The sequence below is a fragment of the Vespa velutina genome, chromosome 5, assembly GCF_912470025.1.
Source record: "Vespa velutina chromosome 5, iVesVel2.1, whole genome shotgun sequence".
Classification (NCBI taxonomy): Eukaryota; Metazoa; Arthropoda; class Insecta; order Hymenoptera; family Vespidae; genus Vespa; species Vespa velutina.
This window is the reverse complement of record NC_062192.1, coordinates 8,844,669-8,858,617: the sequence shown is the minus strand read 5'-3', so window position 1 is coordinate 8,858,617 and position 13,949 is coordinate 8,844,669. Positions and strand designations below refer to the sequence as shown.

The following is a 13,949-nucleotide window of genomic DNA, read 5'->3' as shown; positions in this document are numbered from 1 at the left end:
TAATTAGAAATTATTAAAAAATATTTTACAAAATTTAAATTTTTAAATAAAAACTAATATTTTTTTTTATTAAAAAAAAAGAATAAGGAGATGAAAAAATATCTTTGACAATTGTTGTCAAAAATGTACTTATTAATACTATTAAGAGTACTGAAAAGTTGATTGACCTAATTAACACGTGGTCAACATCAGATCATGAGAGATCAAGATCGAAGAAAAATGGCGGGTCATTAAACTTATTAACATAGGACACGCGCTATCATCACTTTGGACTGATTCATTCAAACCAAAGTGAATATTTCGTTGAGATGGTATATGGCAAGCTAATAAAAATAATTTTAACTTCGTAAATTGAGAGAATGAAAACTTGTGACAGAGTTTTTTTTAGAGAAGTTTGTCAATAAAATAAAATTAATAAAAATTAAATAAACTAGATAAAATAAATAAAATAAATAAAATAAATAAAATAATTGTGTCGGTTATTAATCGACATATGTATGTAATGTAAATATATAATACATTAAACATTAAAAATTGCATATAATTCTAAAACTATTTTATATAATACATTAAAAATTGCATATAATTCTAAAACTATTTTCCTAATTTTGCGTTTTAATTTAAATTTTGGATTAATGACACGTCAAAAAACAGTGCATTTCTTAATAACGAAAATAATTATTGGAAATAAATATATTACTTTGTCAGCACATTATTATATACTCACTATATGTTCAAAGTTATTATTGTCTTTCTTTAATCGAAAATATAATCCAAATTAATGTTAATAAAACCATAAAACATTAAGAATCATAATAAAATTCCATATTATTATAGAATTATCCATATACATACATCTGTATTTACGTTATTATATAAACAAGTAACACGCTAATATCACGATTATAAAATGCAATATCTCAAAAACAACATAACTCTTCGATTAAAATAATAAAATAGGCGCTCTAATCGATATAAACGAGGCCAAATACTTAACAAAATGATTTCTAACCATCGCACGTTAGAATGCGCACATATATATCAAACTATTTTTTATGCACATATACGAACTTATCGTAGAAAATTATTTAATCGATTATATATATATACATAATATATTATATATATATGTAATAAATTAATTATATATATATTTACTTATATATATATATATATATATATATATAATATATTAATTATATATATATTAATTTATATATATATATAATTTAATATTTAACGAAGTATAAATATTTTATAGTAACCTTTAAGTAAATAATATGTTTCATATGAATTTAATTTATAAGCAATATGAATTGATAGGATAAGAACTTAATAATATCAAGTAAAAAGATTTTAATTTCACCTCAAATTATTCATTGCAAAATTAACTTTTAACGAGATATATATATGTATTTCTTTAATTAATTTCATTTTATAATATATTCTATATATAATTGTTTATTCGAGCGATGATACATTGTGATATTTATCAGGGGACAAATTTACGACGCTGGTACATGCAAAATTGATAGTTCTACATTGGAAAAAAATATATTCATTGAAAAAATTTCTTGTTCAAAATAATATTCTATCACAACTCATATATAAAAATGGCAAAATAATACTTTTCTTAAAACTATGGTAAATAATACAAAACCATAGATATGCGTACAGGTGTTTTTGTATTTAATACAGAAAATTAAAGCAGAATATTAAAATTCATTGACAATGATAATTAACATTGTCGTAAGTAATTCACGCGCGTACACGTGCGACTTCGCTTGTCTTTTGCAATATTTTTTAAACTTTTTTTTTTTTTACATAAAATTCTAACGAATTAAACCATGGTATACGATTGTATATACTATCAACATTTTTTACTTTTACGAACGAAAATATACTTTTCTATGATTAGAATGAATGTACTTAAAATGATACCAATTAAGATGAAAAGAATAAGCATTATATCAATGACTATCTGAACAGGTTGGTGTTGCATCATACTCTGGAAATTCTTCTTAAATGTAGCATATATTAAACGATTCATTATTCCGTTGTTGAAAAATGTTTGCAAGCTAGAACGAGATTGTACTTAAATGTACAATAAATGTAAAATTTAACAACATTTATTTCTTACTTACTGAAATTTGATAATACCGATGAATGGATTGTGCTTAGATGAAATTACAAATAAACTGTCTTTTCGTCCTGTTTCAATAGAAACCACATTACATGGTATTTTAAGACTTAGAACCTTTTTTATTTCGTTGGACGTGTACATCGTTTGTTTCCGATTTTTACGAATCTGTAATACAACAACGGGCATTAACAATAAAACTACATGAGTATACAAAGTTTTCCTTCTTTTTTTTTTTCTATAGTAATAGTTTCTTTTCTATTGTAGTTTTTTTTTCATTGTACACTACTAAATCCTTCCAATAGAGTTATTGGTAACTGTTCCACTTTTAGCATTAACCCCATTAATGTCTTCACAAATGGATCTGCCGAATTCTGTAAACAAATATTTTTTTTCGTCTTCATATATATATATATATAATACACTTAATACAACGTAAGTAACATGTATCATAATCGTACTCACTGCAAATATATCGTAATCCGTACTGCGAATGATAATGAATTGATAACCATTGTTTTCAATGAAATTCTCTAATAAGTGAAAATATAAGACTTGGATAACGCACGTTTAAAAGCTTATCAGAGCAGCAGAATAAGCGGTCGATAAGATCGCGGTCAAAAGAAATAAAGAGAAGTATATATAAAAATAATTTCTTAACATTAGGTTTACGGGGCCTGTCAATTTGACGGATTTCAAACTTTGAAATGAAATACCCAAAAAATCATAGCATTAATTTTAACCATTTTGCATCGTAAATTAATCATTCCATCCAAAGAATTTATACATACAATAATTTTTTCCTAAGTCTTCTAAGTTTTCAAATTTGTATGTAGTATACCTATCTTCACGAAACTTGTTAAATTGACGTGCTAGTTGATAAAAAAGAAAAGCCGATTGTATAGCTTGAATTTTAGTCTTTGTCTTCATCTTTGTCTTTTTGTCTGAAATTGCTTATCTTATTGCCGAAGAAACCTCTACAACAAGAAGCGATGTTCAGTATGATTTTTGCAGTGACCAAGTAAGAACGTTTTTCAAAAACAGGGTGTAAAATTTTAATTCATTATAGACAGTCTCCGTTTATCGTATTTACAATAGGATAATTGAATTTGGACACAGTATGTTTTTATTTTGACCAATCCCCCTTCTTTTCATGAATAAATCCAGGAGATATAATAAAATATTGAACAAAATTGTCAACATCAATGAAGATTAGTATATCATTTGTCAACATCAAAGAAATAGGTATATAAGAAAAACCAGTAAACCCAGTGTTTACAATGATTTTCGTGGAAAGTCTAAAATCCAAAAGGAATACTTTCTCTAAATATAATAATTAAAAAAAGAAAACTATTTTGATCGAATATCATGAAACATTAAATTAAATCTGGGTATCCCAAGTATATTCTAAATTTCAAAAAAATTATTCGATCATAAATGTTCTATATTACAATCGATTTCGTTTATTATTTTGGGAAAAATTAGTAAGATTGTTGTAAAAACTAATACTCCCAAAATAGCAATTTAAATGGAATGAGAGAAAGTCTAAAAAAAGAATAACGTTTTTTTATTTTTTTCTTTTGTTTTGTTTTAATTGATATAGTAAAAGAACGTACAACAAAGAAATAGAGAAAAATGACGAATTAGAAATTATGCGCACCAGAAAATAAGATGACCATTTAATCTCGAATTTCTTTGGTTCTTTAATGTATAGACAGTTTTGTGATAGCAAAAAAGGAAACGTGAAATCAGACATTCAATTAGGCACTGGTCATAGAAAATTCTGAAAAGGAAATGTCAGCCTATCCAGCACATTCGTAGTTCTTTGATTCCTTCGGACCAATTATTTTTTTTTGAATTCCATATTCCATACTCTTTTGCTTCCGAGACAATATCAAAACTAAAATTGAGAGTCACAAAGTTCTTTTAACTATCTAACGAATATGCCGTTCAATTAATCATTCTCGTTTGAGTTTATGAATGATGAATCCTACATTGAAGAAAGAGAAATAATCAAGTATTAAACATATACGAATCTTATTTTAAATTGAATATATAGAAAAAAAATATATTAGAATGAAAAAAAACTTTACCTTAATTATATCATCTCTCATAATTAAACCCCGTAAATTGTATCTTCTATCGTAAAGAAAACCTGGTGCAATATTAATAATTCCTTTCTTCAGGCTCCAAGTTGCAAAATCATTGATCTCTATTCGATTCTTATAGATCGAATATAACTCTCGTAAAATATTTTCGTCACTACAATGGACTAGCATTTCTGTGTAGAATTTTAAATATAATATGTTAAGTAGTGGACTGTGACAATAATCGGTAATACATTCCTTGCAAATGAATAACAAAAGCCACGCAGCGTAAGGCATGTTGAAGTTTCTGGTTGCTAGGGAGAACTGATTAATCAGATTGCAATTAGTTATAACTGCGACGTAATGCGGTAGTCCAATTCGTTTAAGATAGTACGATAATTTATGCAATTCTGAAAATTGTTCTACATGGTCGAAGTCATGAAATCTTTGCGAAAAAGTGCACGCTTCCATTTGAATATTGTATTTGCAACTTCCATTTCTGAAAAAAGTAAAACTAAAGAAAAGATATATCTATATCATAATATATCTTTGTGTGTGTATATATATATCTTACTATCTTCTATCTATTGGGCGTATAAGAATATTATAGATTTCGTTTAATGTAATTTGGAAATGTCAATAATTAAATGAATGTATTCGTCAAACATCGTAATTCAAGTTCGTAAGATTTCGCCATTTTTGGGAAAAAAAAGTATAAGAATAAGAACGAGAACGAGTATCTTTAATCGCACAAGGAACGTCATTTTGTCGTTTCTTCTTTCTTTTTTATTATTATTATTATTTATTTATTATTTTTTTTAATTTAATTCAATCGAACGAACCGACGATAACCGTGGGTGCAATGATATTGTCGAACAAATTTTTTACGCCAATATCATGTTGTTTAACAAACAAAAGTACGTTCGGTTGTACCGTATTTCTTTCGGAACGGAATGAAACCGATGATTGTTTACATATTCATGCGAGAAATAAAAGAAGAGAACGAAAAAAGAAAACTAATATTATATATTAGTATTGATTTATTTACGATCGAATAACGAACGTCCTTTTCATTTTTCCTTATGTTCTCTTTTCTTTTTTAGTATAACGCGTATATGTAAAAGTGTATATATTTAAAAGTAGTATATGTAAAAGTATATTTATGTATCTACATAAACACGTTTATGTTATCGTTCGGTTGATCGTAACGATTGTAAAATATAACATAATGTAAACAACACTGCAATTCCATTGAAATAATTTTAATAGACATTCTGATCGATATAGGCAAGATAACCATTTAACAAATTGATTTGCGATCATCATGTGTTTGAACAAATATATACGAGTATCGTTTAAAACAGCGTTTCTCAACCTGTTATATTCATTAAACGATAAGTAATAACTTAGGCAGAAGCGAAAAATGTGATTAATTTGAAAGAGATTTCTATAATTTCCTCGCATTAAACAATCATATCTTTGAAATAATATATATCAATTTATCAATAAAAAATTTTAAAACATTTGAGCAAATGAGCTGGATTGAGCCGGACATCCGAAAGATTGTGAAATGTTGATCTAGAAAATAATAAATCTTTACATAGAGAAGCTGTATAAAACATTTGTTTACCCGTGGGTTACTTATTTATAGATTTGCTCATACGTTGACAAAAACCAGTGATTTATAAACCTTATCAGTTTGTAGGTACTGTGAGATGTAATTACGGTACGCATTATAAAGCACTGTTGTTTTACTGTTGTAATGAAAAATTCATTTTGATCGCATGATATTTTTATTATATTTCTTTTAAAAATAAATTAAATGAGAAATCAAATTTTGGTTAAAAAAAAAGAAAAAAAATATAAGTTACAGAGTTCTAACCATTACCTGGCGGAATACAAATGGTTTAAGAATTTAAATATGTAAATCATGATAAATTTAAAAAATAAATATTAAATTAATTAATATTGTCATCGCTTAATGTGTTTTCCAAATGCAGATAAAATCTGAAAATCCAGACGACAATGAGATATGTTATATTTACCCTTTCCCGTTAGCTTGAAAAAAAAGATCATCGTCGACTTGCAGCTGCGTATAGAGGTTGCATATTACAAGGCACAAAAACAAACGACTCAGCCCTTCCTTCTAAAGTCGCGGTGTTCAATCGCAAAAATGCTTCTACTCGTATGACTTCAATGATCGAAAATATTTTTGTATTACGATACCTGATCATCCTGTCCAAAATCCGAACATGGTTTCGAGTAATCATTATGTTTTTCCAAAATAGATTAAATTCTCGAAATGACATTGTTTCTCACGAAATGATGATTTAAAGTACGTTATAATGCAACGATGCTCACGCTAACATGCTGCAGAAATATGTGACGGACATATTGTATCAAACATAGGCGTGCGCAGAAATTATATATTGGAATATAACTAAGTATGTGTATGTATATAAATGTATATGCTAGAGTTAGAAACAAAGAGGAAACTTTTTTCAAATACACTTGCATTGTCAAAAATTTTAAAACGTGGTTAATGCTCTTTTTGAGAACCTCATATTTAAATCCATATGTGTGTGTATAAATGTATTTATATATATAGATATGTATATATTAATAATACTAATATTAAATATATATATATATATATATATATATTATAGTTATCATTGTTGAATATTACTAAAATCGATTAAAAACATATTTAAGGAAATATACGAATTTGTTTATAAAACTAAAGAAATAATATATTTCACGTAAATACATATATCGTAACTAGTTCGTGTAATGACGAATAAATCGATACAATTCAAAAGAACTCATATATATGTATATATGCGTGTATTTGATAAAATAAAGAAAATGCATCATACACATGTCTGCAATTTAATTTTAAATGAAGATATTCTATGCCTATTTAAAACCACACTAAATAATGCATGCACGTGCTATTATGCTCCAATAGAAAATTACAATATAAACATTCGTTTCGAACGAACATTGTTGTTATCGTTAATACTTTAACCGATGATTTTAAGGATTCGCGTGATAGTTTACAATATTTTTCATACTTCTCTCCGCTTTCAAATCAAATTTTGATGATTCGGTAGACGGAATGTAATCAACAATCAACCTTTTCTTGTTTTTACGAGCAAATATACACTTTTCTATAATTAGAATAAAAATACTCAAAATTCCAATTTGAATGAAGAAAATAAGAGACATTATGCTTGTTAAGGAAACTGGTTGAACATAGTTCGGCATATTATTGAATGTCTTTTGAAATGTCCTATCTTTTAAACGCTGTACCATATCATTGTCGATAAATCTCTGCAAGCTGGGTCTTTGGCATTAATCAACGATAAAATTAAAATTTACAATATCGAAGGTGTACTTACTGAAAATTTATGACTCCGGTAAATGGATTGTGTTTAGATAAAATTATAGATAAATTGTCTATGATTCCTGTGTCAACGGTCATCACTTTACATGGTATTTTAAAACTTAAGCTTTTTGTATCTGGTTATACGTGTAGATAGCTAGTTTTTGATTTTCGCAAATCTATAATTTAATAACGATTATTAATAAAGAATATATACACGCACACGTATATATATACATCAGAAAGTTATTTTATTGTTTCTATAATTTAATTTATTTTTTATAACATCTCAACGTACTTTCATACATCCTTCCAATATAGATACTGGAAAATTTTTTGTTTTCATCATCAACTTCATTATTTTTTATGAAATAAGATCATTTGAATTCTGCAAAAATAAATATTTCTCTTCGTATATCCTTATAAGTAGTACAGCGTAGATAATACGTTCAATAATTACTGCAAATGTATCATAATCAGACGTACCACGAGAGACAGCTAATTGGTAAGTACCGTTTTCAGTAAAATCCTCTAATGAATTAAAGGGTAAAATATGGATACCGGACGTTAAAAAACTAAGGAAAGCCGTAGAATAAGCGGACAATAAGGTCAATGATATAAAAAATGTTGATATATATGCTATTATTAATGATAATATCTCAGGAAAGACTGAAAAGCAAATACGAAAATATGTTTTCTGTTTAAGTAACTACGAAAAAGAATAATAAAAAAAAAAAAAAAATCGTGAACCGCTTTATCGGACTTGGTTGTCCCTGTTGGCATAATATACCCCAAATTTCTAAAATAACATCAGACAATAAATGGCCTATGTTACGATTGGTTCTATTTTTTATTTTGACAAATATTAATAAGATCGTCACAAGAACCAATACTCCAAACATGGCTATCCAAACCGAATGAGAGAAAGCCTAAAAAAAGGTAACTATTTTTTAATTCATGAAGATATAACGCAATAAAAATATATAATAACAAAAGATATTGATAATAAAAAACATGTCAAAGTTATTAATCGCTAAGGATAACTCATTGTTCGCGTTGTAACTAGATAACACAACGATATAATCAGAAAGTACGTCTTGGCTTATGAAGTACGATGATTCTTGCAATTCTGAAATATACACATTTAAGGACATAAAATCTTTGCAAGAGAGTTCACGAGTGTATTTGAATACCATCGTTGTCGTCTCGATTTCTGAGTGATAAGAAAAATTAAAGATTGTTGATTGATTCACGAGAGCATTTTTTAAAAATTCACTTCTCGCACCGGATCAGCGATAGCAGTGGATTCGAACGAAGGAAGTGTCCCCCGTCTTGTCCTTGTTGTCCGAGCTATAGAACCACTGGTTGCGATGAATAAGCCGGCACTAGGCTAGAATACCGTTGTAGGCAGTCAACAAAATACCGCTCGCCACGTTCCCGCAAATTAATGGGAGTACGCACTTTTTTTTAAAGGATCCCGTGAGAAATGAAGAAGTAAATGCGCGGTATTAAATGATGCGCGCTATGTAAATCTCACCATGTATTTAATCAAATAAGTTACTATTATTGTGTGTCTCGTATATGATGTGTAGTTAGTTGTAGTGGTTGATTCTGAAGTGGACTTGAGAGTTTAGACATTGTGAGTCTGAAAAATGTAACTTGATTGCCCTTTGGCCTAATTTAAACTGTTCAAGTAAACTTAAATTAGATTGGTAAAAGGTGGAGTTTGAAATATGGAAAGGGAAAGAATAAATGCCCATTGGTCACGGATAGTTTATTGGAATGTTTAAACATTTCATGTGTGCTCCTTTGTTATAGTGCTCTTAAAGATTATAGGGGGTCAATGGATATTTCAAGGTTAAGCGCAGATAACCCTCAGCTTATCGAGCCTAGCATTCTATTTTTACTATTTATTTATTGGCCGGATTAACATATTATCGAAACTCAGATACTTTACTAAGAATGCATAAGCCCAGATAAAGGTGGTCATGTGTTTTTTATCTATGCGTTTTGTTTAGCTAATAGTCGATAGGTTCCCAAGGATAACTGTTTTCAATGGTATTATATTTATGATCTTTGAGAAAAAGTACCGTGAACAATGGAGAGACGCACGTGTACGTCAACAAAGATAATAGATATAAACGGGGGATAAAGAATTAGAGATATCGTCGTACTTTTTAACGATTTGGAATATAAAAAAATTACACATTTCGTGTTATATAATTAATAAATATCTAGAATAAAAAGAACATGTCCATCGCCGATAAAAGGAAGTTCGTACGTTCTAACGAACTGCGATAGAAGAGAAAAAATGATGAGTATCTTTAATCGTGCAACGAACGTCATTTTTCTAAATATATCGATCGATAAGAGAAATAAAAGATCAATTAATCAAATTAAACGAATAGACGTAGACACTCCAAAGAAATAAATGGAATAAAATGTTCACAGTGACAGAGCGACGGAAGATCGAACGAAATTAAATTTCAATATACTATGAGAGAATTATTATCGCTTCGATTGTTCCAATTGTCGTGTAAATTTGAATGCACGTGACGTTGTGTCTACATACTCCCACGAAGAGAAATAATTTTATTCGTGCTTTTACTGATTTATTATCGATAAATTAATAAACGTATTTTTCATTTTTCTCTTATTTTTTTTTTCCTTTTTTTAATCGGTACGTTAATACATTTTCGTTTGCACTTATCGACAACATACAAATTAGTAAAAGCAACGTAGCACTTTCAATAAAATAATTTAATAGATGCTCTGATCGATATAAACGTATCAAGCACTTGACAAAATGATCTCCAATCATCCACACATTAGAAGAAATATACCTTAATATTACACTCTAGTTGTTTCTTATGCGCAAACGCGAGCTCATAGAAAAATATTATTACACTCAGTGTAAGAAAGTGTTAAGCGATGTATAAAAATTTCTCTATAAAATTCAAACGCGCGAAATGTCTTGTGTAAATTTAATTTAAAATCTCCTATACGAATAGATACGATGAAAACACAATAATATCATATAACGCAATAAAATAATTTAAAGATATTCATTTCACATTAATTCTTCACTATAAGTGTAAATATTAGAAGAATTTAATATTTCTTAAATAATTTCATTATATAGTATATTTATAGTTTTATATATATATAATATAATAGTATACATGAATGATCATACATTGTGATATCTACCATTAGAAATTTCACACGTAGAAACAATTAAATTAACTAACTCTACATATATAAAAACGAATTCATACATAACAAATGGCGAACATAATTTTTTTCTTTTATACCGTCTATAAAATACATATGTAATACTTCGTGTAAGGAGGAAAAAATTTTTAAAATTTAAAAGAATTAAAATATGTGAACGTGACAGGTAAAAAAAAGCTTCATACACGCGATTACATCAATAAATATTTCAATTTAAAACTGTGTTAAATAATGCAAAAGCTTATATACGGTGTACGATTGTTTCCATTCCATTAGAAAATTACAATAAGTGTATAAAAATTTGTTGAGAAAAAACATTAAAACGTTTTTAATATTTTACGCTTGAACATTTGCGATTCGTGTAATAATTTGTAATATTTTTTGTACCTTTTTTTCTCTTTACATAAAAATCTAATTTTTTTAACGGCATACGTTCTACCATCGAATTTTTCTTACTTTCATGAGCAAAAAACAACTTCTCCATGATCAAAATGCAAATACTCAAAATGATCCCAATTAGGATGAAGAAAATAAGGGATATTACGTTGATTATACAAACCGGTTGATGCTTGATCATACCAAACGATTTCATTTTAAATGTCGTTTCCTTTAAATGATTCATCATTCCATTATTGATAAATTTCTGCAAGCTAAAATGATATTGTGCTTTTAAGACAAGATAAAAGATAGTTTACATTATTAATTATGTACTTACTGAAAATTAATAACTTCCCTAAATGGATTGTTCTTAGATAAAATCATGGCTAAACTGTCCACTTGTCCTGCTTCAATAGGAATCATATCGCATGGTAGTTTAAAATTTACAATCATGTTTATTTCATCGGACGAGTAAAATGCTAGTTTCGGATTTTCACAAATCTGTAATTTAATAAAAGACGCTAAAAATAAAATTATGTATATTTAGATAGATAAGTTATATTAGTATTTTTATATTTCTTTTATAATACCTCAACGTACCATCCTAACTCCTTCTATTATATTTACTGGCAATTCCTCATCTTTCAGCATAAACTTCCTTATTTTTTTTCCAAGTGGATCTCCCGAATTCTACAAAAAAGAATACATTTCTTCGTCCTCATATATTTATTGCTTTGAACGTATTCGATATATATATATATATATATATATATATATATAAATAACATACGTAATACGTTTAATACTCACTACAAAAAAATCATAATCAGCCGTACCGCGAAGTACGATAAGCTGATAAGTACCGTCTGCAACGAGACTCTCTAAGGAATGAAACGGTAAGATGGTGACATCTGATGTTAAAAAGCTTATCAAAGACGCGGAATAGGCAGCCGATAAGACTACAGCCAAAAAAAATATAGAGAGATATGCTATTTTTAACGAAGATCTTTCATGAAAATCTGAAACAATTGAATACTTTCTGTTAATCTAATTATTAAAAAAAAAAAAAATCCAAAAATATTAAACCAAAAATATTAAATCCAAAAATAAAAAACAAACCTACGAGTCCCTGTTGACAAAATATACCCCAAATCTCTAGAAAATTATCGATCAATAAATATCCTATATTACGATCCGTTTCATACCTTATTTTGAAAAAAGTTAGTAATATCGATACAAAAATTAATATTCCAAATATAGCAATCCAAACGAAATTGGAGAAAGCCTATAAAAATTAACAATTATTTAATACATGATGATTAACGCTAGAAAAAGAATGAAAAGAAAATTGTATACAAGTTATCATACTAGAAAATAAGATGACCAATTAATCGCAAATAATTGTGGTTTTTTAATGTAAAGATAGTTTTCTGAAATTAAAAGAGGAAGCGTGAAGTCAACAACGTTCAATCTTGCACTGGTCATAGAAAAACCTGAAAGGCAAATGTCAGCATGTCCAGCATATAATTCTCCCACTGCTCCGGACCAAGATTTTTCTTTTGGATTCCAACTTCCATACTCATCTAGTTCCGCGACAATATCGAAAGTAAAGTTAAGCATCCCAATAAGTTCTTCTAATATTCTACCGAACCGACCGTCTAATTTTCCATTCTTATTTATACTTATGAATGATGAATTCTGTGAATAGGAAAGAGAAATAAATAACGATCTATTTCGAGTTGAAAATATAGAAAATTTATATAATGAAAATATCACACCCTAATTATAATAGCTCTCATGATCAAACCCTGTAAATTGTATCTTCTTTCATAAAAAGAATTTGGTGAAATATTAATAATTCCTTTTTCCAAACTCCAAGTTGCTACATCGTCGATCTCAGTTCGATTTGGATCGATGGAATACCATTCTCGTAAAATGTTTTCCGTACCGCAGCGTACCAACATTTCCGAATTGAATTTCAAATGAAATATGTTACCTGGTGGACTGTGACAATAATCGTGATCGTTTGCCTTGTGAATGAACAATACTAACCAGGCAGCAAAGGACATGTCAAAGTTACTGGTTGCCAAAGAGAATTCATTAATTGCATTGTAATTAGATATAACTGCGACGTAATGCTGTCGTACGATTCGATTTATATAATACGACGAAAAGTGCAATTCTGAAAAGTATAAGTTCGAAGTCATAAAACCTTCGCGAGAAAGGGCACGCGTCCATTTGAACACCATCGTTGTCATTTCCATTTCTAAAAAAAAAAAGAATAAAGATATTAAAAATGATGAAAAGAAAATGAAAAATATTTTATTGCACCTTTTATCGATTCGGCGTATAAGAAGATCGTAGATTTTGTTCTGTATAATTTGAAAATTTCGATAATGAAAGTAACGTATTCGTCACCGATAGAAAGAAGTTCTTGAGATCTTGCAGCCTTCGGAAATAAAGGAACAAGAAAAAGAAGTATGAGTATCGTAAATCTTATTAAAAACGTCATTTTTTTATATGTCGTTCAATGATTATAAGGATATTTTTTATACTGAACGAATCAATAATTATATTACAAAGAAATTAATAGAAATACTTTTTACGTTATGCCAAGGGAAGATCGAGCGAGACTAAATTCCTAATCTATTGAGAGAATTATTGTCAGTTCGATTGTTTCGATTATCATGACGATTTGAATATACGCGATTTATATCTCTAC

The 13,949-nt window shown here is 28.1% G+C and overlaps 3 protein-coding genes across 3 annotated transcripts; all 3 read right to left on the bottom strand.

The window, feature by feature from the left end:
• Positions 1 to 1,445: 1,445 nt before the first annotated feature.
• LOC124949119 lies at positions 1,446 to 2,668 on the bottom strand. Its single transcript, XM_047493733.1, has 3 exons — positions 2,606 to 2,668; positions 2,145 to 2,514; positions 1,446 to 2,078 (listed from the first exon to the last, which is right to left on the bottom strand). The coding sequence occupies exons 2-3, from the start codon at positions 2,327 to 2,329 to the stop codon at positions 1,871 to 1,873; spliced, it is 393 nt and encodes a 130-aa protein (XP_047349689.1). The 5' UTR covers positions 2,330 to 2,514; positions 2,606 to 2,668; the 3' UTR covers positions 1,446 to 1,870.
• A 1,418-nt stretch (positions 2,669 to 4,086) lies between these two features.
• On the bottom strand, positions 4,087 to 7,717 carry LOC124949315. Its single transcript, XM_047494194.1, has 3 exons — positions 7,632 to 7,717; positions 4,234 to 4,726; positions 4,087 to 4,130 (listed from the first exon to the last, which is right to left on the bottom strand). The coding sequence occupies exons 1-3, from the start codon at positions 7,712 to 7,714 to the stop codon at positions 4,095 to 4,097; spliced, it is 612 nt and encodes a 203-aa protein (XP_047350150.1). The 5' UTR covers positions 7,715 to 7,717; the 3' UTR covers positions 4,087 to 4,094.
• Positions 7,718 to 10,907: 3,190 nt separating this feature from the next.
• On the bottom strand, positions 10,908 to 12,593 carry LOC124949441 (glutamate receptor U1-like). Its single transcript, XM_047494443.1, has 7 exons — positions 12,584 to 12,593; positions 12,433 to 12,512; positions 12,347 to 12,356; positions 12,038 to 12,246; positions 11,828 to 11,917; positions 11,565 to 11,748; positions 10,908 to 11,499 (listed from the first exon to the last, which is right to left on the bottom strand). Exons 1-6 carry the CDS (start codon positions 12,591 to 12,593, stop codon positions 11,707 to 11,709), a joined length of 441 nt encoding a protein of 146 aa, XP_047350399.1. The 3' UTR covers positions 10,908 to 11,499; positions 11,565 to 11,706.
• Between the last annotated feature and the right edge of the window lie 1,356 nt (positions 12,594 to 13,949).